This window comes from Somniosus microcephalus, unplaced genomic scaffold (assembly GCF_052327205.1).
Source record: "Somniosus microcephalus isolate GS21.2 unplaced genomic scaffold, FLI_Smic_1.0 unresolved_chr7, whole genome shotgun sequence".
Classification (NCBI taxonomy): Eukaryota; Metazoa; Chordata; class Chondrichthyes; order Squaliformes; family Somniosidae; genus Somniosus; species Somniosus microcephalus.
The window spans coordinates 16,670,155-16,692,285 of record NW_028225185.1 but is presented as its reverse complement, the minus strand read 5'-3'; the positions used below and the strand labels follow the sequence as shown (position 1 = coordinate 16,692,285).

The 22,131-nt window shown below is 53.4% G+C and overlaps 1 protein-coding gene across 1 annotated transcript in view; it reads right to left on the bottom strand.

Annotated features, from left to right (window-relative positions):
• Window positions 1-483: 483 nt before the first annotated feature.
• The window catches only part of adam15 (ADAM metallopeptidase domain 15), a 135,675-nt gene continuing 114,027 nt past the window's right edge, over window positions 484-22,131 (bottom strand). Inside the window, 4 exon segments of the mRNA XM_085978274.1 lie at window positions 484-2,330; window positions 6,438-6,583; window positions 17,623-17,700; window positions 19,818-19,895. Of these exon segments, the coding sequence (XP_085834400.1) occupies window positions 2,267-2,330; window positions 6,438-6,583; window positions 17,623-17,700; window positions 19,818-19,895 (366 nt within the window). The 3' untranslated portion in view covers window positions 484-2,266.

Here is a 22,131-nt window from a genome sequence, read left to right as displayed (position 1 = left end):
CCCCGGGGAGTGTGTCAGTATTTACAGGGGAGTCCCCGGGAGTGTGTCAGTATTTACAGGGGGTCCCCGGGAGTGTGTCAGTATTTACAGGGGGTCCCCGGGAGTGTGTCAGTATTTACAGGGGGTCCCCGGGAGTGTGTCAGTATTTACAGAGGGTCCCCGGTGAGTGTGTCAGTATTTACAGGGGGGTCCCCGGGAGTGTGTCAGTATTTACAGGGGGTCCCCGGGAGTGTGTCAGTATTTACAGGGGGTCCCCGGGAGTGTGTCAGTATTTACAGGGGGTCCCCGGGAGTGTGTCAGTATTTACAGAGGGTCCCCGGGGAGTGTGTCAGTGCGACTGCCTTCAAATCCACGTTTTAAAACCAGACTTCTGAAGCAATTAAAACTCGGAACTCAAGCGCCCTGTAACACACTCTTGACCTTCGGCCCTCCTTCACTTGTTTAGCAGAACATCCCAGGAAATGATGAGCCCAGAATCAGCAGTAAGAGAAAGGAGATTTTATTAACAATTAGCTGTCGGAGATGTAATTGTTTTAAAAGCGCGCGCAATCACGCGCGATCGCACGCAGGCCCCCTCGACTCAAGGGATGGTCCCCGAGTAGCTGGAATCCACGCAGTGCCCCACCCTCTCCCACCCCCACCGAGTGGGGTAGGATTCCCATCCTCAGTAAGGGCCGACCGCCATTCCTCGCGCGCCGAAGCCGGTGTTACACTCCCGAACCAGGCGCGACGGCACATTACGCCCTAAGGGCGCGTGCGCGTTGAAATCTAACCGCAAGGTACACCCAAAAAAAAATACCGCAAATAAATTAAAGTTTCACAAACTGGAGGGCCAACGCGACCAGAGACATGCGTTTCAAAAAAAAAACGGGAAACCGGGGCGGTGGGGGGCGGTCGAGGCTCATACCCATTCTGTGTCCTGCACCCAACTCCCCGCCAGCAACTCTGTCTCACCCTACGACGATGCAACTTTTCAAACCTCCATTTGCGCCCAGAGGAGGTCCCATTTTCCCCCCCCTTTCAGAAACAGGGAGGTCGTCATCATCTGGAACCCCTCTCGACCTCTACGGCATTGCTTCGAATTCTGACCGTCAAATTCCCTCTCTCTCTCTGTCTGCCTCACTCCCCATTGCAGCAGCGAGTTCAAAGGTCTTGCATTTCTCCAACGCCTTTCACCACCTCAGGACGTCCCAAAGCGCCAAGGAAGGACTTTTTGAAGTGTGGTCACTGTTGTAATGTAGGAAACGCGGCAGCCTATTTGCGCACAGCAAGCTCCCACAAACAGCAATGTGATAAATGGCCGGATCATCTGTTTTTAGTGATGTTAAGGTTGAGGGATAAATATTGGGCCCAGGACACCGGGGAGAGCTCCCCCTGCTCTTCTTCCAATAGTGGCCGTGGGATCTTTTATACCCACCCGAGAGGGCAGACGGGGACCTGGGTCTAACGTCATTCCCACATTACAACAGTGACCACACTTCAAACGTACCTCATTGGCTGTAAGGCGCTTTGAGGCGTCCGGTGGTCGTGAAAGGCGCTGTAGAAATGCGAGGTCTTTCTTTCATCCTGAAAGGCGGCACCTCCGACGGTTACAGCGACCCCCCTCAACACTCTCGCTCCCCCAAAATAAGGGGTTCACCTGGAGCTTTCAAAACTGAGCGCGATAGATTACGCTGTTGGGTAACGGGTGTCGAGGGATATCGAGGCAATGGAGTCGAGGTCGCAGGTCAGCCACAATCAGGTTGAGTGGGCGGAGCAGGCCCGAGGGGCTGAATGGCCTCCTCCTGTTCCTATGCGTGCTTGAATCGTGGACTGGAGCCAATTGGGGGGTGGGGGATGTGCGGGGGCGCTAAACAATTCACACCGAGAGGAAGTTGGCAAAAAGCCCCAGTCGAAACCCAGCGACTCCTTCCCGCTCGTCCCCCAGTGATGATGTCATCATCGCCCGCTGCTTGACCGCTTAAAAAATATAAATTTTCATTCTCAGATGATCATAATTCTCCGCAACACGAAAACAACAAACGCAAAGGAGAGTCCAGACAGCAGAGGCCTCCATCTTAAGATTTCCCTCCAACAACCGCACCACAAAATGGCTTCCTCAGGGGGTGGGGGTCAAGGGTCGACCGGGATTTGGAAAAACGCCTCTCGTTTCTGGTCGCCTTGCCGATCCCGTCCGTCCGTCCGTCCTTCCGCACCGCTGGTTTTCACATTGCTCTCGGTCACGTTCCAGGGCTCGTGTCGCGTCGCCGAGGCCGCTGGGAGTCGGTCACACGCTGGCCGAGGGGAGCGGGGGCAGGGAAGGCTTCTTCCCCGGGGGAGGGGGGGCGGGCCTGTGGGGGGGGGCGTCGGAAAGACAAAATATTAGACGTACCGCGGATTACAATGTCAATATTTTAGTGAAGAGAGGGGAAAAGGAATGAGAGCGAAAGGAGAGAAGGGAGAGAGAGTAAGAAAGAGAGGGAGGGAGAGAAAGAGAGCGAGGGGGGGAGAGAGAGAGAGAGAGAAAGAAAGAAAGAAAGAGAGGGGGAGAGAAAGAGAGTGAGGGAGAGAGAGAAAGAGAAAGAGAGACAGAAAGAGAGAGAGAGACAGAAAGAGAGGGAGAGTAGTAATGTAGTGTAGTGTATAATGTAATGTAGCCAAGTTTGCGGATGATACAAAGATGGGTGGGAAAGCAAGTTGTGCAGAGGACTCAAAGAATCTGCAATGTGATATCGACAGGCTAAGTGAGTGGGCAAACGTTTGGCAGATGGAGTATAATGTGGGAAAGTGCGAGGTTATCCAGTTTGGTAAGAAAAATAAAAAAGCAAATTATTATTTAAATGGAGAGAGATTACAAAATGCTACAGTTCAGAGGGACCTGGGGGTCCTTGTGCATGAAACACAAAAAGTTAGTATGCAGGTACAGCAAGTAATCAAAAAGGCAAATGGAATGTTGGCCTTTATTGCGAAGGGGTTGGAGTCTAAAAGCAGGGAAGTCCTGCTACAACTGTACAGGGTATTGGTGAGACCACACCTGGAGTACTGCGTACAGTTTTGGTCTCCTTATTTAAGGAAGGATATACTTGCATTGGAGGCAGTTCAGAGAAGGTTCACGAGGTTGATTCCTGAGATGAAGGGGTTGTCTTATGAGGAAAGGTTGAGCCTATACTTATCGGAGTTTAGAAGAATGAGAGGTGATCTCTTATTGAAACATATAGGCCTAGAAATTTGGTGGGCTGCGCCACCAGTTAGTGCCTGAAGAGGGCACTTAGTGGGTTTAGCGCCACTGGCCACGCCTCCCGTGAAATTTAGTGGGGCGCTAACCGTTAGCGCTGCACCGCCACCGATGACGTCATCGGTGTGCGCACCGCCCCGATCGTGAAATTTGGTAGCGCCCCCTGCTGTAACGCCGGTCGCAATTTGCGACCGGTTCAGGGGGGCCTACCTGCAGCGGTAGAGGCGCTGAGGTGTGGGGCGGCCATTTTTTTTGCTGGCCGCCTGCCAGCACCTCCTCGCGCTGCCGTCCCCGGCCTCCTGAGCCACCCCCCCCCCCCACCCACATTGTGCCGGCTGTCTCCCAAGAGCCCGGCACTTCTCCTCAGTGCCGGGCTCTTTTGCCGGCACTCGCAATCTTAGATCGCGCTGCAGCAGGCCCCTCCCCCTTAAGAAGGGGAGGAAGGCCTGCAGTACCGCAGTGCCGCAGCGTGTGGCGCTGCAGCACGTTGCGCTGCGAACTTCAGTTGCAGCGCCCCAAGACGGATGCGGGGCGCCTCGAGTAGCGCCGCGCTTCTGTTTGGGGCGCTCAAACTGAATTTCCGGCGGGCGCTCGCGACTCCTTCCGGTGCGGTACTTCCGGTGCCCTGGCAAGACTGGCGCGCCAGACGGGGCGCCACCGAATTTCTAGGCCATAAGATACTGAAGGGGCTCGACAAGGTAGATGCAGAGAGGATGTTTCCCCTCATGGGGAAATCTAGAACTAGGGGGCTATGATCTCATAAAATGGCGGAGCAGGCTTGAGGGGCCAAATGGCCTACTCCTGCTCCTATTTCTGATGTTCTTATGAGGGAGAGAGAGAGAAAACGAGAGAGGGAGAGCGAGGGGGGGAGAGAAAGAGAGCGAGGGAGAGAGAAAAGAGAGAAAGAACGAACGAACAAACAAACAAACCTTTTACGTCCACCTGAGAGCAGACGGGGGCCTCGGTTTAACGTCTCATCCAAAAGACGGCACCTCCGACAGTGCGGCGCTCCCTCAGTACTGGCACTGGGAGCGTCAGCCTGGATAATGGGCTCAAGTCTCTGGAGTGGGACTCGATCCCACGGCCTTCTGACCCAGAGGTGAGAGTGCTGCCCACTGAACCACGGCTGACACACTGGGCAATGTTGAGGGACGTTAGTCCCAACACTCAAGTCCAAGAGAGGGTTGGTCCAGAGACGGGTCTGTCACATGGTCACATCTGCCTGAAGGGTTGGGTTGCGGACACCCCATGTGAGAAGGACTCCACTGCCCCCAGAGAGGGGGCTCCTTTCCCAATCCGACTGGGATCAGGATCAGGGCCACGTCGCAGGAGTGGCACCCGGGGAGGTCAGAGGTCGCCTCGACCAGATGAACGAATGCCGGGGGGGGGGGGGGCGGGGAGGGCACTGGGGTTCATGGAGGTCACTCCAACCCAGAGGGTTGAACCTGCAGCCTCGCAGGAAGACCACCGCGTCTGTCAGCCCCCCCCCCCAGAAACAGACGCACCAAAGGCCTTGTACGCCATTCCCCGCCCTTGTCCCCCCTCCCCCACCGAGCACGCACCCTCCTGTTGGTGTGGTGGGTGGGGGAGGTCGGGTAAAGAAAATCGGCCACTCGCCCAAATGCTCACCCGCGACCCCCAGCGTGGTGGTCGGAGAGAGCCTCCAAAAGGCCTGCCGGGTTTGAGGTGGGGCAGCTGTCCGAGAGTCGGGGGGGGGGGGGGAGCGCAAGCGGGGAGAACATTGGAGGCAGTTCAGAGACGATTCACTCGGTTGATTCCTGAGATGAAGGGGTTGTCTTGTGAAGAAAGGTTGAGCAGGTTGGGCCTATAGTCATTGGAGTTTAGAAGAATGAGAGGGGATCTTATTGAAACATATAGGATTCTGAGGGGGATCGACAGGGTAGATGCAGAGAGGATGTTTCCCCATCGTGGGGGAATCTAGAACTCGGGGGCATAGTTTCAGAATAAGGGGGCACCTGTTTAAAACGGAAATGAGGAGGAATTTCTTCTCTCAGAGGGTCGTGAATCTGTGGAATTCTCTACCCCGGAGAGCAGTGGAGGCTGGGTCACAGAACCAGGGGTCACAGTCTAAGGATAAGGGGTAAGCCATTTAGGACTGAGATGAGGAGGAATTTCTTCACCCAGAGAGTGGTGAACCTGTGGAATTCTCTACCACACAAGACAGTTGAGGCCAATTCATTAAATATATTCAAGAAGGAGTTAGATATATTTCTTAAGGCTAAAGGGATCAAGGGATATGGGGAGAAGGCAGGGACAGGGTACTGAATTTGGATGATCAGCCATGATCGCATTGAATGGCGGAGCAGGCTCGAGGGGCCGAATGGCCTCCTCCTGCTCCTAACATCTTGGCCCAGTAATTCGGGTCCCAACGTGTGAGTACGGACGGGGTACTCACGCGTGGGCCCGTTGGAAGTGCCGGATTTCAGCATGCACAGCGCATGCGCGGAAAACCGGCATTTCCTCTCCTCTGAACCAAGGGGTGAAGAGGCGGTTCCCGTGCGACGTTGGAGGCAGCGCGGACGCGTTGAACTTCGGTTTTTTTGACAGGTTTGTCCGTGCGTTAAGGCCTCCACTTTTTACGAATGAAGAAAGCAGACGTAAGGACTTAGTTTTAAAAGGTAAGTGGTCTAATAATTAAAGTTAGAAATTTTTTTCCACAGGTTTATTATTTTTAAAGAATTTACAGTAAGGTAAGTGTATTCTTGGACCCGATTTCTTGAATAAAAATTTTTGAATAACTGTTTAAAATAGTTTTTTACAGTTATTAATAGTTAATTTAATTCGTGGGATTTTTTAAAACTTTTATTTAAAGTTTAAGTAGTGTTTTGGGTGCCCGGAGTTTTCATGAGTTTGACAGGTCTTATGTCTAACTCATGAATGGACTTTTGTAAACACCCATTGGTTGCCCAGTGCTCACGTGATCCCAGCCGGCTCATCGTACTAAGTACGTCGCTGGATCACGCACGCACAGCGCGCCGGGAGCTGAACCGGGCCCCTGACAGGAAATCCACGCAGGGCCAGGCTTCAACTGTCGGCGCGCTAGGTAAGTGCAGGTCGGGGGCTTGCACCCGCGGGAAGCCCCCGACCCGAATTTCTGGGCCATTATGTTCTTATTGTAGGGGCGGAGGGGTGCTGCTCAGAAGCTGGATGGCAGAGTTACGGGGAAAGTTAGGTGAGCCGCGCGAGTCGGAGGGTTACCCACCTGGACGGCGGACTGGAATGCTGGGCGGCGTACAACGGCACGGTCAAGTCCCCCGGCCGCGCCGACGCCATCCCGGAGAGCGGCCTGGCGGCAGGGTCACACGGCAAGGCCTTCATCGGGGGAGGGGGTTTCCTGGGTAGCGGAGGCTGCAAGAGAACAACAGACAAAGACGGGGGTGGAGGGGGGGGGAAGAGAGAGGTGGTTATCGGTCACAGTTATACGTGCAAAAGAGGCCGTGCGGCCCACCTGCCTCAGGACGCCAAGCACCTCAACCCCGCCGCCCTCCGCCACGCGCTGCAAGAGCCAAGCTTGGTGTCGTCACCACACCCACACCGCCCCGCAAAAACCCAAGCTGCAGCTAGATGTAACAAGCCCCCCACCCTCCCTCCACGTCTCGTCGCTCCCCCCACCCCACCCAAAACAGAGCAAGCGCCAATCGGCAAGAGCCAATTGCCAAACTCCGCGAGCCCCAATCGGAATCGCCGCGCGCGCCCCGACCGGCGCGTTATGCTTCGCTCGAGCATCCCAACGCACCATGCTTAACCCCCGACAGCCCAGCGACCCTGCTGCACAGGGACCACCAGGGCCCGTCGAATCGTCAGGTACAGTACTTACCCCCCAGGTTCACCTCCAACCCCATTCCCGCCCGGATCATTGCCCGTCGGGTGAAGCCAGCGAGCGAGCCGCCTCGTTGACGGCAGGGGATCTATTCGGAAGCGAGGACTGGGAGGAAAGGGCGCCCGGTCTCGTCTTACTTGTCATTGGTCGCCTTGCGTCAGCAATTAATCAGATCGCAGAGCGAGGTGAATGATCCTCCCCTTCCGCGGCTGGGTAACAGTCCAGATGTGACCGGCGTGAAATGATGTGGGCCGTCCCAACCCAGTACTTAACAGATGTGGGCGCATGGCAGAAAACTGACACACAATGGCAGGAGGACAGGGGGAGTGAGGGAAATGGGAATTGGCATCAAGGTAAAATTTTGGACTCCATTATTAAGGAGACAGTAACAGGACATTTGGATAATCATAATTTAATAGGACAAAGTCAGCATGGTTTTATGAAGGGGAAGTCATGTTTGACAAATTTGCTGGAGTTCTTTGAGGAAGTAACATGTAGGGTGGATAAAGGGGAACCAGTGGACGTAGTGTATTTAGACTTCCAAAAGGCATTTGACAAGGTGCCACACAAAAGATTATTGCTTAAGATAAAAAATCATGGGATTGGGGGTAATATTCTGGCATGGATAGAGGATTGGCTATCTAACAGAAGGCAGAGAGTTGGGATAAATGGTTCATTCTCAGACTGGCAATCAGTAACTAGTGGTGTTCCGCAGGGGTCAGTGCTGGGTCCCCAACTCTTTACAATCTATATTAACGATTTGGAGGAGGGGACCGAGTGTAATATATCAAAGTTTGCAGATGATACTAAGATGGGAGGGAAAGTAGTGAGTGAGGAGGACATAAAAAACCTGCAAGGGGACATAGACAGGCTAAGTAAGTGGGCAGAGATTTGGCAGATGGAATACAATACTGGAAAGTGTGAGGTTATGCACTTTGGCAGGAAAAATCGTAGAGCAAGTTATTATCTTAATGGCAAGAAACTGGAAAGTACTGAAGTACAAAGGGATCTGGGGGTCCTGGTGCACGAAACTCAAAAGGTTAGTATGCAGGTGCAGCAAGTGATTAAGAAGGCCAATGGAATGTTGGCTTTCATTACTAGGGGGATAGAATATAAAAATAGGGAGGTATTGCTTCAGTTATACAAGGTATTGGTGAGACCGCACCTGGAATACTGCATACAGTTTTGGTGTCCATACTTAAGAAAAGACATACTTGCTCTCGAGTCAGTACAAAGAAGGTTCACTCGGTTAATCCCGGGGATGAGGGGATGGACATATGAGGAGAGGTTGAGTAGATTGGGACTCTACTCATTGGAGTTCAGAAGAATGAGAGGCGATCTTATTGAAACATATAAGATTGTGAAGGGGTTGGATCGGGTGGATACGGGGAAGATGTTCCCGATGATGGGTGAAACTAGAACTAGGGGGCATAGTCTTAGAATAAGGGGCTGCTCTTTCAAAACTGAGATGAGGAGGAACTACTTCACTCAGAGGGTGGTAGGTCCATGGAATATGCTGCCCCAAAAAGCTGTAGAAGCTACATCATTACATAAATTAAAAACAGAAATAGACAGTTTCCTAGAAGTAAAGGGAATTAAGGGTTACAGGGAGCGGGCAGGAATTTGGACATGAGTCTAGGTTCGGATCGGACATGGCCCTGTGGGTAGTGGAGCGGGCCCAGGGGCCGTGTAGCCTGATCCTGCTCCTATTTCGTGTGTCTAATTCTGTTAGATTCAGGAGATGGTTCTGTGATAGTAGATTGGCGGTTAGGATCAGATCAGCCATGATCTTATTGAATGGCGGAGCAGGCTCGAGGGGCCGATTGGCCTACTCCTGCTCCTATTTCTTATGTTATGTTCCTGGGTCTGAAGACCATAGTTGAAGAGTGTAGAGGGAGCTTTACTGTCTATCTAACCCCGCGCTGTACCTGCCCTGGGAGTGTTTGATGGGGACAGTGTAGAGGGAGCTTTACTGTCTATCTAACCCCGTGCTGTACCTGCCCTGGGAGTGTTTGATGGGGACAGTGTAGAGGGAGCTTTACTCTGTATCTAACCTGTGCTGTACCTGCCCTGGGAGTGTTTGATGGGGACAGTGTAGAGGGAGCTTTACTCTGTATCTAACCCGTGCTGTACCTGCCCTGGGAGTGTTTGATGGGACAGTGTAGAGGGAGCTTTACTCTGTATCTAACCCGTGCTGTACCTGCCCTGGGAGTGTTTGGTGGGACAGTGTAGAGGGAGCTTTACTCTGTATCTAACCCGTGCTGTACCTGCCCTGGGAGTGTTTGATGGGACAGTGTAGAGGGAGCTTTACTCTGTATCTAACCCGTGCTGTACCTGCCCTGGGAGTGTTTGATGGGACAGTGTAGAGGGAGCTTTACTCTGTATCTAACCCGTGCTGTACCTGCCCTGGGAGTGTTTGATGGGGACAGTGTAGAGGGAGCTTTACTCTGTATCTAACCCGTGCTGTACCTGCCCTGGGAGTGTTTGATGGGACAGTGTAGAGGGAGCTTTACTCTGTATCTAACCCGTGCTGTACCTGCCCTGGGAGTGTTTGATGGGACAGTGTAGAGGGAGCTTTACTCTGTATCTAACCCGTGCTGTACCTGCCCTGGGAGTGTTTGATGGGACAGTGTAGAGGGAGCGTTACTCTGTATCTAACCCGTGCTGTACCTGCCCCACAGTCAGGCCTATCAGTAATCCGAGGGCCTGGATTGTGCTGGACATTAAACTGAGATCTTCATCACACAAAGAGTAGTCAACACATGGAGACGGACTCTGGTTGAAGGAATAAAAATCGAAGCATCCATTTGAGGAACAGTTCGATGTGTCCTGTTGGGAATTAAAGCATCTGGAATTTAAAAAAAAAAATCGTTCCTGGGATGTGGGCGTCGCTGGCAAGGCCGGCATTTATTGCCCATCCCTAGTTGCCCCTTGAGAAGGTGGTGGTGAGCCGCCTTCTTGAACCGCTGCAGTCCGTGTGGTGAAGGTGCTCCCACAGTGCTGTTAGGGAGGGAGTTCCAGGATTTTGACTCAGCGACGATGAAGGATCGGCCGGTAGATTTCCAAGTCAGGATGGTGTGTGTGACTTGGAGGGGAACTTGGAGGTGGTGGTGTTCCCATGCGCCTGCTGCCCTTGTCCTTCTAGGTGGAAGAGGTCGCGGGTTTGGGAGGTGCTGCCGAAGAAGCCTTGGCGAGTTGCTGCAGTGCATCTTGTAGATGGTACACACTGCAGCCACGGTGCGCCGGTGGTGGAGGGAGTGAATGTTTAAGGTGGCGGACGGTGAATGTGAGGTTCTTGTTCTTGCAACGAGCGAGAGCTTGCGAGTGTGGCACGCGTTCCCATCTTCAACTGGTTGCTTCTGTTGTCCAGGTGGCCCATTGAGGAACTGCTGATGGACACTTGACTCACCCTTGGCTTGGGAAGGGCAGGAGTCGCAGCAGACCGCTACCAACCAGAGGTTTCGAACCAGAGATCGAGGGGGAAGGAGCTTGTGTAGGTGTAGACGGCTTTGCGGGCTGGTGTTTGAGCAGATCCAAATCAGTGATGAGGCCTAACGTCCTAGCTTAGGCAACTATTGCCAAGGGCCCCAATCCTCACCGATGTCGGGGTCAAAGGGCCCCTCTGGAGAATGAAGCAGGGCTGTCAACCTTCCAAGATTGCCATAGAATTAAAGATTAGCCTCCCGGACACCAGGAAGCCTCGGGAGAAAAATTATCGGGGCGTAAAATTTAATTTCCTGTGAATTCCTCTGTTGATTAGCAATAAAAAAATATTGGAGATTGTGGGGGGGGGGGGGGGGGGGGAGGGAAGGGAAAGGCCGTTTGACTGATGGGCAAGAATCACCCAATCGGGTAACAGACTCTATTTGCTTTGCCGATTGGCCGGGGCACGACGAGGATGGACATGTTGGGAGAGCGTGGAGGAGGGGCCGGTTGGAGGTCATGTGATGCCGGCTCCAGGGCCGCGGCCGACCAGAATCGGCAACAGTAGCCGTGAATGGAAGCCCAGAGCTCGGCGAGTCCACCCAAGGCCTCGGCTAAAGAGGACGGATCCCCAGGCGATATTCCGAGTCTCAAATCCATTTTGAGCAAATATCCAATTTTCCGACGTTTCCACGGTAAAGGTGCTCAACAGACGCAAGTTGTTGTTGCTTTTGACGGCCATTTTGTATTGAAGGCCTACTTCAGTCTAAAATCTTCTTGACCTCACTGGATTTCCTATATATTTTTTGAATTCATTCTTGCGATGTGGGCTCCGCTGGCAAGGCCGGCATTTATTGCCACCCCCCCCCCAAAGAGCCGAGTGGGGTGGCAGGAATGACGTATGAAGAGAGATTGGGTCGATTGGGCTTGTATTCACTGGAGTTTAGAAGAGTGAGAGGGGATCTCATTGAAACTTATAAAATTCTAACAGGACTAGAAAGACTAGATGCAGGAAGGATGTTCCCGATGGTCGGGGAGTCCAGAACCAGGGGTCACAGTCTAAGGATAAGGGGTAAGCCATTTAGGACTGAGATGAGGAGGAATTTCTTCACCCAGAGAGTGGTGAACCTGTGGAATTCTCTACCACAGAAGGCAGTAGAGGCCAATTCATTAAATATATTCAAGAAAGAGTTAGATATATTTCTTAAGGCTAAAGGGATCAAGGGATATGGGGAGAAAGCAGGGACAGGGTACTGAATTTGGATGATCAGCCATGATCGCATTGAATGGTGGAGCAGGCTCGAGGGGCCGAATGGCCTACTCCTGCCCCTATCTTCCATGCTTCTATGTGTCTCAGTCGGCCCACTGCCGAGGGCGGTTAAGAGTCCATTTGCGTTGGGTGCGGGACGGGAGTCGCGTACAGGCCCAGACCGGGCAAGGACGGCAGGTTTCCTTCCCCTAAAGGGACATTAGTGAACCCGTCGGGTCTTCACGACAATCCGACAGCCTCACGCTCACTTTCACCGAGACCAGCCTTTTAATTTCCAGATTTCCCTAAACCGAATTCAAATTCTCAGGCCGCCCTGGTGGGATTTGAACTTGCGTTCCCTGGATTATTGGTCCTGTAACAGAACCACTGCACTGCCCGGACCCATTCTAAAATGGCTCTGTCTAAGGTGTGAATCAAAATTCAGAAATCATTTACTTAAAATAGAACGATACAGCACAGGAGGAGGCCATTCGGCCCATCGTGCCTGTGCCGGCTCTTTGAACGAGCTCTCCAATTAGTCCCACTCCCCCCTGCTCTTTCCCCACAGCCCTGTGAATTTTCCCCTTCAAGTATTTCTCCAATTCCCCTTTTGAAAGTCACTATTGAATCTGCTTCCACCACCCTTTCAGGCAGCGTGTTCCAGATCACAACAACTCGCTGCGTAAAAAACATTCTCCTCATCTCCCCCTCTGGTTCTTTTGCCGATTATCTTCAATCTGTGTCCTCTGGTTACCGACCCTCCTGCCACTGGAAACAGTTTCTCCCGATCTACTCGATCAGAACCCCTCATGATTTTGAACGCCTCCATTAAATCTCCTCTTAACCTTCTCTGCTGTTTCTGGATAATGTGAGGAGACAGAAACTAAGCAGAATGTTCCAGTACATTACAAATGCCAATATTAATGGAGTCACCGTGTATATTTAATGAGATGATTTAACTGGCACTATTTAAGATTACCCTTGGGTCTTCTGGCTCCCCGGTCCAGCAACGCCTCGATTTAAAAATTCTCATTCTGGTTTTCAAATCCCTCCGTGGCCTCCCGCCCCCCTCCCTATCGCTGTAACCTCCTCCAATCCCCGAGATCTCTGCACTCCTCTGATTCTGGCCTGTTGCGCATCCCCCGATTTCCATCGCTCCACCATTGGCGGCCGTGCCTTGAGCTGCCTGGGCCCCGAGCCCTAAATTCCCTCCCTAAACCTCTCCGCCTCTCTCTCCTCCTTTAAGACGCTCCTTAAAACCTCCCTCTTTGACCAAGCTTTTGGTCGCCTCCCCTAATATCTCCTTACGTGGCTCGGTGTCAAATTTTGTTTGATAATCGTTGCTGTGAAGCGCCCTGGGACGTTTTACTACGTTCAAGTTGTTGTTGTTTTTGACGGCCATTTTGTACTGAAGGCCCAGTTCACTTTACAAACCCCGCTTGACCGCACTGGATCACTCAGTCCAGCACCGGCGGAAGAGCCTTCTGCAGGAGAAGTGCGCTGGTTAGACTTTGAGCGGAGAGAGATGAGGGGTTAAGGTGTGTGTGTGTGGTATGGAGTCAGATAGTGCAGGAGTGTAGGCGCTGCTCAGCTAGCTGATGTCATTAGGCCCCAGGGCTTGTTGAGAGGTGGGGGGGGGGGGGGGGAAGGGGAAGGAGGGTTGGGGGGGGGGGGCGGAGATTGTAATCAGTCACGGTTTCTGCTCCCGTGCTAGAAAATGTCACGCACCTATCCGGCAAGGGCAAGATTGGGCTTGGCTTTGACTGGATTGACTTGGGAGCCTCCAGGGATTGAAGATCAATATCCATGACACGGCTGCCCGTGAAACGCGGGAGGAAAATCATAGAGGGACGTTTCAAAATATATATAAAGTGTTGGGGTTTTTTTCTTCCCCCCATCTCTATTTTCTTCAAACACGTTTGTTTATTAGTTATCAGAATATGGGAGATTGGGGGCAAAAATGGGCCCGTCGAGAATCAGCCAATCGGGTAACAGAGAGCCTGTCCACTTTCCGATTGGCCGCGGGGGAGGCGGGGCTCCACGAGGCTGGGCCAATGGCAGGGGGGCAGGTCACGTGATGGCCTCACCTCGAACATGCCCAGAGTCGGCACCCGAGCTCCTGCCAACGCTCCGACTGGGCTCGTACACAAAGGACGGCCATTTTGGGGGGGGGCTCGCGGTCTCCCGCGGCAGGTCTCGAGACCGTTGCCCAGCGCGATTCCGCGCCTTCTGAGGGAGGGGGGCCAACTGGGCGGTCTTGCCCACGTGTTTAAGATGATCAAAGGAGTTGGTCGGGTAGAGAGAGAGACAATTTCCTCTGGTAGGGGAGAGTCCAGAACAATTAGACCTAAAAATTCAGTTGCTTTGCGCCTCCCATTAGTGCCCCGCGAAATTCAGCAGTGGCGGTAACCGTTAGCGCCCAGCGGCGCTGCACCGCCGGCAATGACGTCATCACCATGCGCAGCGCCCCGGCCGTGATCTTCGGTAGCGCCCCCTGACTTACCGCCGGACGCTATGTCCGACAGGATCCAGGAGGGGGGGGGGCCTACCCGCGGCCCGGGGCGGCGCTAATTAAAGGGAAGGTGCCGGGCGGCCATTTTTGTTGCTGGCCGCCTGCCAACACCTGCCCCCCTCTGCCGTCCCCGCCCCCTCCCCGCGGAGTGCCGGCTGCGCTCCGTGTGCCCGGCACTTCTCTCGCGTGCCGGGCTCTTTTGCCGGCACTCCTGATCCCCGGGCGCCCAGCTGGTCCCCGGGTTGCGCTGCGCAAGGCCCCTCCCCTTTAAGAAGGGGAGGAAGGCCTGCAGTACCGCGGGACGTAGCGCCGCGATATTCACTCGCAGCGCCCCCAGAGGGAGGCGGGGCGCATCCAGTCACATCCCCACTTCCCCCTTGGGGCGCTACCGATGAATTTCGGCCGTAGGGGAGCGCTAGTTAGCACCCGCGCGACTCAATATTTCCCCGTTAGAGCCAGGCCGTTCAGGGGTGATGTCAGGAAGCACTTCTTCACACAAAGGCTGGTGGAAATCTGGAACTCTCCCCCCCAAAAAAGCTGTTGAGGCTGGGGGGGGCGCCAATTGCAAATTTCAAGACGGAGATGGATAGAATTTTGTTAGCCAAGGGGATTAAGGGTTAGGGAACCAATGGAGTTAAGATGCACGCCACCCATGATCTCATTGTATGGCGAAACAGGCCCGAGGGACTGAGCGGCCTCCTCCTGTTCCTATGTTCCCAGTATAAAGGGAAGACCAGCTCTCTTCACCCTCCCCCCCCACCCCCCCACTAATAGTTCTGTGAAGACCTGCGCCTTGCGGTGTGGTACTGAGCCACACAAGACCAGACAGACCCCCCTCCACTGCCCCAGGTTCAAACCCCACTCCATCCAGAGGCGTCCGACCGTGGGACGTCTTGCTACGTTAACATAGAAACATAGAAGATAGGAGCAGGAGTAGGCCATTCGGCCCCTCGAGCCCGCTCCGCCATTCAATGAGATCATGGCTGATCATCCAAATTCAGTACCCGGTCCCTGCTTTCTCCCCATATCCCTTGATCCCTTTAGCCTTAAGAAATATATCCAACTCCTTCTTGAATATGTTTAATGAATTGGCCTCTACTGCCTTCTGCGGTAGAGAATTCCACAGGTTCACCACTCTCTGGGTGAAGAAATTCCTCCTCATCTCAGTCCTAAATGGCTTACCCTTTATCCTTAGACTGTGACCCCTGGTTCTGGACTCCCCGACCATCGGGAACATCCTTCCTGCATCTAGTCTGTCTAGTCCTGTTAGAATTTTATAAGTTTCGATGAGATCCCCTCTCATTCTTCTAAACTCCAGCGAGTATAAGCCCAATCGACCCAATCTCTCCTCATACATCATTCCTGCCATCCCAGGTATCAGCCTGGTGAATCTTCGCTGCACTCCCTCCATGGCAAGAACATCCTTCCTCAGATAAGGCGACTGCTGCATACATGCAAGTTCTCGCTGTTGTTGCCGAGGTACATTAAGGGTTACGGAACGAAGATGGGAGTTAAGGTACAGATCAGCCGTGATCTGACTGAATGGCGGAACAGGCTCGAGGGGCTGAGCTGCCTCCTCCTCCTGTTGCCCACCAGGAGCTGGACTGAGATTGGGGCCCTCAAGGACATGTCCACCCCTTCAGGCAAGTTAGGAAGCACTTCTACACAGAAAGGGTGGTAGAGGTTTGGAACCCTCTTCCACAATTGATGCCGGGTCAATTGTTAGTTTTAAAATCTGAGGTTGATAGATTTCGGTTAACCAAAGGTATCGAGAGATACGGGGGGGCCATAGATGGAGTTGGGTCGCAGATCAGCCACGATCTGACTGAATGGCGGGACAGGCTCGAGGGGCTGAACGGCCTCGTCCTGTTCCATTACGCCAGTATTGGTGGTATCAGGGGTAGAATTCTCACCTGCCACATGGGAGACCTGGGTTCGATTCCCGGCCAATGCAGGTTGGTACTTTTGCAACCGCGATGGCCGAGTGGTTACGGCGTTGGACTCGAAATTCAACGGGGTTTCCCCGCGCAGCGACTGACATGAATCTTGCCATTCATGTGGAAAAGACTTATGAAATAATACTGGGCGGCCTGCTGGTGGCGCTGTCCAGGGAGAGTATAAATACTCGGGCATGGGCCCAGCTTGCTCAGGACATTCTTTAACAGGAACGAGTGAAGGACACAACTAGACCTCCATGTTGTAAAACAGTTGATTAAAGCTTTGTTTAACGCTTAGACCAAGTGCCTAGTAGTTTTCTTACGTCAGCACATTGAATTTAGATGATCAGCCATGATCTCACTGAATGGCGGAGCAGGCTCGAGGGGCCGAATGGCCGACTCCTGCTCCTATCTTCTATGTTTCCATTAAAAGGTCGGCCATTCAGGACTGAGATGAGGAGGAATTTCTTCACTCAGAGGGCGGTGAATCTTTGGAATTCTCTGCCCCAGAGGGCTGTGGAGGCTCAGTCGTTGAGTATATTCAAGGCCGAGATCGATAGATTTTTGGAATCAAGATACCTGGGATGGCAGGAATGACGTATGAGGAGAGATTGGGTCGATTGGGCTTATACTCGCTGGAGTTTAGAAGAATGAGAGGGGATCTCATTGAAACTTATAAAATTCTAACAGGACTAGACAGACTAGATGCAGGAAGGATGTTCCCGATGGTCGGGGAGTCCAGAACCAGGGGTCACAGTCTAAGGATAAGGGGTAAGCCATTTAGGACTGAGATGAGGAGGAATTTCTTCACCCAGAGAGTGGTGAACCTGTGGAATTCTCTACCACACAAGGCAGTTGAGGACAATTCATTAAATATATTCAAGAAGGAGTTGGATATATTTCTTAAGGCTAAAGGGATCAAGGGATATGGGGAGAAAGCAGGGACAGGGTACTGAATTTGGATGATCAGCCATGATCTCATTGAATGGCGGAGCAGGCTCGAGGGGCCGAATGGCCTCCTCCTGCTCCTATCTTCTATGTTTCTATTAAAAGGTCGGCCATTTAAGGACTGAGATGAGGAGGAATTTCTTCACTCAGAGGGTGGTGAATCTTTGGAATTCTCTACCCCAGTGGAGGCTCAGTCGTTGGGTATATTCAAAAGAGAGATGAATAGATTTTTGAATATTAAGGGAATCAAGGGCTATGGAGATAGTGCAGCAAAGTGTAGATGAGGTAGATGATCAGCCATGATCGCATTGAATAGCGGAACAGGCTCGAGGGGCCGAATGGCCGACTCCTGCTCCTAATTCTTGTGCTCCCAGGTTCCTATCAGTCCCAGGTCCCCTTGGATTTGGTCCCAAGACCCCAGCTGACGCTCCCCCCACCCCCCACAGCTAGTGAAGCTCGCTGAAGAAATTACGATTGACAGCACCACCACCGTGTTACCTGGCAGCACTTTGGGGTTGGATCTGGTGGTAGTGGCATCGAGGGGGGAGGAGGCCTCACTGGTACCTGCCGGGTGGGCTGCATAGAGACAAGTAAAATGATTAAGAAACCTGCTCGCCATACAGTGCAACTAACTCAACACCACTCGGAGCAAATCCCAGCGATAGGAAACCCCCCACCCTCAAAACGCCAACATCGATTAAAACCAAGCTGAGATTTCCCCGACCACACCCGGCACAGAAAATGATCAGAAAGGCTAACGGAATGCTGGCCTTTATATCTGAGAGGACTAGAATACAAGGGGGTTGAAGTTATGCTGCAGCTGTACAAAACCCTGGTTAGACCACACCTGGAGCACTGGGAGCAGTTCTGGGCACCACACCTTAGGAAGGATATACTGGCCCTGGAGGGAGGGCAGCGCAGGTTTACCAGAATGATACCCGGGCTCCAAGGGTTAGACGATGAGGAGAGATTACAGAAACTAGGGTTGTGTTCCCTGGAATATAGAAAGTTACGGGGTGATTTGATTGAGGTTTTTAGGACTTTGAAGGGAATTGATGGGGGTAGATCGAGAGAAACCTTTTCCGCTGGTCGGGGGCGAGTCTAGGACAATGGGGCATCGCCTTAAAATCAGAGCCAGGCCATCCAGGATTGAAGTTAGGGAAACACTTCCTCACGCTAAGGGTGGTAGAAGTGTGGAACTCTCTCCCACAACAAGCAGTAGATGCCAGCTCAATTAATCATCTTAAATCGGAGATCGATTGATTTTTTGCTAGACATGGGGTTTTAAGGGTTATGGAGGCAAAGGCGGGTGGGGGGAGTTAGATGGATCAGCCACAATCTGGTTGAATGGCGGAACAGGCTCGAGGGGCTGAAGGGCCTCCTCCTGCTCCTACAGTCTGGCCACTGAGTCACGTGGAGCACGGGGGGGGGGGGGCCCCGCTTCCATCCTCGAGTCCACAGGTCTCGGCCAGAGTGTTGATGAGGGGTTGGGGCAGCTGTTGCTGGTCTGGGCCTCGATTTAACCTGGGTGAACAGGAGGGGCTGAGGGGAATAAATGAAGCCCTTGGCTCCATATCCCACATGGGTCTGTGATTTCAGGAGAGAAGGGCCAAGAGGAGACTAGATGGGCCAGTACCCCAGCTTGTCGGGACAAGGAGGTCGTCTGCGGGCCAGTATCTCGGGAAGGATATCTTGGCCTCGGAGGGGAGCAGCGCAGATTCACTGAAAGGGTTAAACTCCGAGGACAGGTTGCACAGACTGGGCTTGTATTCCCTCGAGTTTAGAAGATTAATGGGTGATCTAATCGAGGTGTTGAAGATGATTAAAGGAGTTGATCGGGTCGAGAGAGAGAGAAACTATTTCCTCTGGTGGGGGGAGTCCAGAACAAGGGGGGGGGTGTCACCTTAAAATTAGAGCCAGGCCGTTCAGGGGTGATGTCAGGAAGCACTTCTTCACACAAAGGCTGGTGGAAGTCTGGAACTCTCGCCCCCAAAAAGCTGTCGAGGCTGGGGGTCAATTGGAAATTTCAGGACTGAGATTGATCGATTTTTGTTGGGTATTAAGGGATGTGGGGCCAAGGCGGATACGATGGAGTTTGAAGCACAGATCAGTCGCAATCTAACTGAACGGCAGGATACGCTGGAGGGGCTGAATGGCCACCCCCGCTGTGCCCATCAGCGGGCGGGACTTTCAAAGTGGAATCCCACCAGCGAGTTGAACAGAGGAGGCGGTCGCGGCATGAGGCAGTTAAAACACACGCACAGAAGCCCAGTAATCCCTCGTGAAAGCGGGAGAGCGTGACACGGCGGGTCAACGCCGACCGAATGACCGTCAAGATGGTGGCTAGCGACACCTGGGGGGGGGTTAAAGGCAACCGACAGCTCACTTGGGTCAAACCGCCCACCATCCCTTGAACTAACGGGCCCAGAATCCATAACTGCTGCACTTTGAATAAAAGACGGCCTCTCAACAAATCTATAGAGCAGAGGGAGTCAGAAAGGGCAGTTCTCGCGGGATCTCCTCGCCAATCGAATGTGCGAGAGATTTTTTTTTTGCTGTTGCTTGCCTTCTCCCCCAACCCGCCCCCCCCAGTTTTGTGTATCCTAGGTTACCGCCCCGCTCTCCTCCCGCCACCCTCCCCCCTCCCCTGCCACCGCTGGCAACGGTTCCTCCCACAATGCGCCCGCGGTTACCTGGCACACTTTCACCACGGGGTCTGGTGGCAGAGGCTTTGATGGCGGAGCAGGCCTCGGTAACGGCTGAGGGATTGGCTGCACGGAGGAAACAGAAAACGGAGCCAAAAAAACAAGGAAAAAACAAAGAGAGAAAAGGCCATCACAGAGAAGTTGGTTAGTCAAGCAACGTCAAGATTATTAAAGCTTTCAATGAAGCAATGAGGTGTGACACATTGGTTACCATGACAGCTAGCAGGTGACATGCATTCACGTGCAAGTTAAGGTCAATGGATGATGCCCCATTACAAAGATGGCGCAAGAGGTTTTGAAGACCGAATAATACTCTCTTTTCCTCGAAGCAGTTACAGATTGGCCGGAAGGCGATCCAATAACTTCAGCTAACACAAAGTGTCACAGCTTGGCTCATTTGTTCAGGGACTGGGGGGGGGGCCTCATCTCGGAGTCGGAAGGTCCCAGGATCGAGCCAACCCGCCCCCCCCCAACCCCACCATCCCGCTCCAGAGACCCGAGACCAGTAATCCAGGCTGACACTCCCAGCGGCAGTGCTGAGGGAGCGCCGCACTGTCGGAGGGTCGGTATTGAGGGACCGCCGTGCTGTCGGAGGGTCGGTATTGAGGGAGTGTCGCACTGTCGGAGGGGCAGTGCTGAGGGAGTGCCGCACTGTCGGAGGGGCAGTACTGAGGGAGCGCCGCACTGTCGGAGGGGCGGTACTGAGGGAGTGCCGCACTGTCGGAGGGGCGGTACTGAGGGAGCGCCGCACTGTCGGAGGGTCAGTACTGAGGGAGCGCCGCACTGTCGGAGGGGCGGTTCTGAGGGAGCGCCGCACTGTCGGAGGGGCTGTTCTGAGGGAGCGCCGCACTGTCGGAGGGGCAGTACCGAGGGAGCTCCGCACTGTCGGAGGGGCAGTACTTAGGGAGCGCCGCACTGTCGGAGGGGCAGTACCGAGGGAGCGCCACACTGTCGGAGGGGCAGTACTGAGGGAGCGCCGCACTGTCGGAGGGGCGGTACTGAGGGAGCGCCGCACTGTCGGAGGGGCAGTACTGAGGGAGCGCCACACTGTCGGAGGGGCAGTACTGAGGGAGCACCGCACTGTCGGAGGGGCAGTACTGAGGGAGCGCCGCACTGTCGGAGGTTCCGCCTTTTGAATGAGGTTTTAAACCGAGGCCCCATCTGCTGCTCTCGGGATGTTTACGATCCCAAGGCCACTATTCAAAGAGGTAAATTGTACATGGGCTGTGGGAGGAGATTAAATGGGTGGGTAGAGTCCATGATAGGGGAAAGTCCAGGGCCAAGGTTCCTCTCTCAAGCAACACCACCACCTCAACTGATCATTAAACTCATTTTCTGTTTCTGGGATCTTGCTTTGCGCCAGTTGACTGCTGCATTAACTTATATAACCGGGACTGCACCAAAAGTACTTCAGCGACTTGTGATGTGACGACTCATTTAATCTCCTCCCACAGCCCATGTACACTCTCCCCTATCACGGACTCTACCCACCCATTTAATCTCCTCCCACAGCCCATGTACACTCTCCCCTATCACGGACTCTACCCACCCATTTAATCTCCTCCCACAGCCCATGTACACTCTCCCCTATCACGGACTCCACCCACCCATTTAATCTCCTCCCACAGCCCATGTACACTCTCCCCTATCACGGACTCTACCCACCCATTTAATCTCCTCCCACAGCCCATGTACACTCTCCCCTATCATGGACTCTACCCACCCATTTAAACTCCTCCCACAGCCCATGTACACTCTCCCCTATCACAGACTCTGCCCACCCATTTAATCTCCTCCCACAGCCCATGTACACTCCCCCCCTATCACGGACTCTACCCACCCATTTAATCTCCTCCCACAGCCCATGTACACTCTCCCCTATCACGGACTCTACCCACCGCCCATGTACACTCTCCCCTATCATGGACTCTACCCACCCATTAAATCTCCCGAGGTAATGTTCGGTATACATATGACTCCCAAAGATAGTTGGGAGAAGCGCCACAGTATTTACACCACCTCCATTTCCCAGTCCCAGCCACTTGTATCTCATTGATGACACTGCACGGGTTCCACTGACACAGAGCTGATTGTGTTCCTTGGGATGTGTATTCCTTGGGACGTCTCCCCGTCGAACCACACCACACAGAAGGCAGCCATTCGGCCCATGACACTTGTGTTGGCTCTTTGAACGAGCTGCCCAATTAGTCCCACTCCCCCGCCCAACACCCCGCCCTTTTCCCCCCCGCCCTGCAAATCTTCTCTTCCGCAAGTTTTATAGATGTAATTATTATGCGCGCGC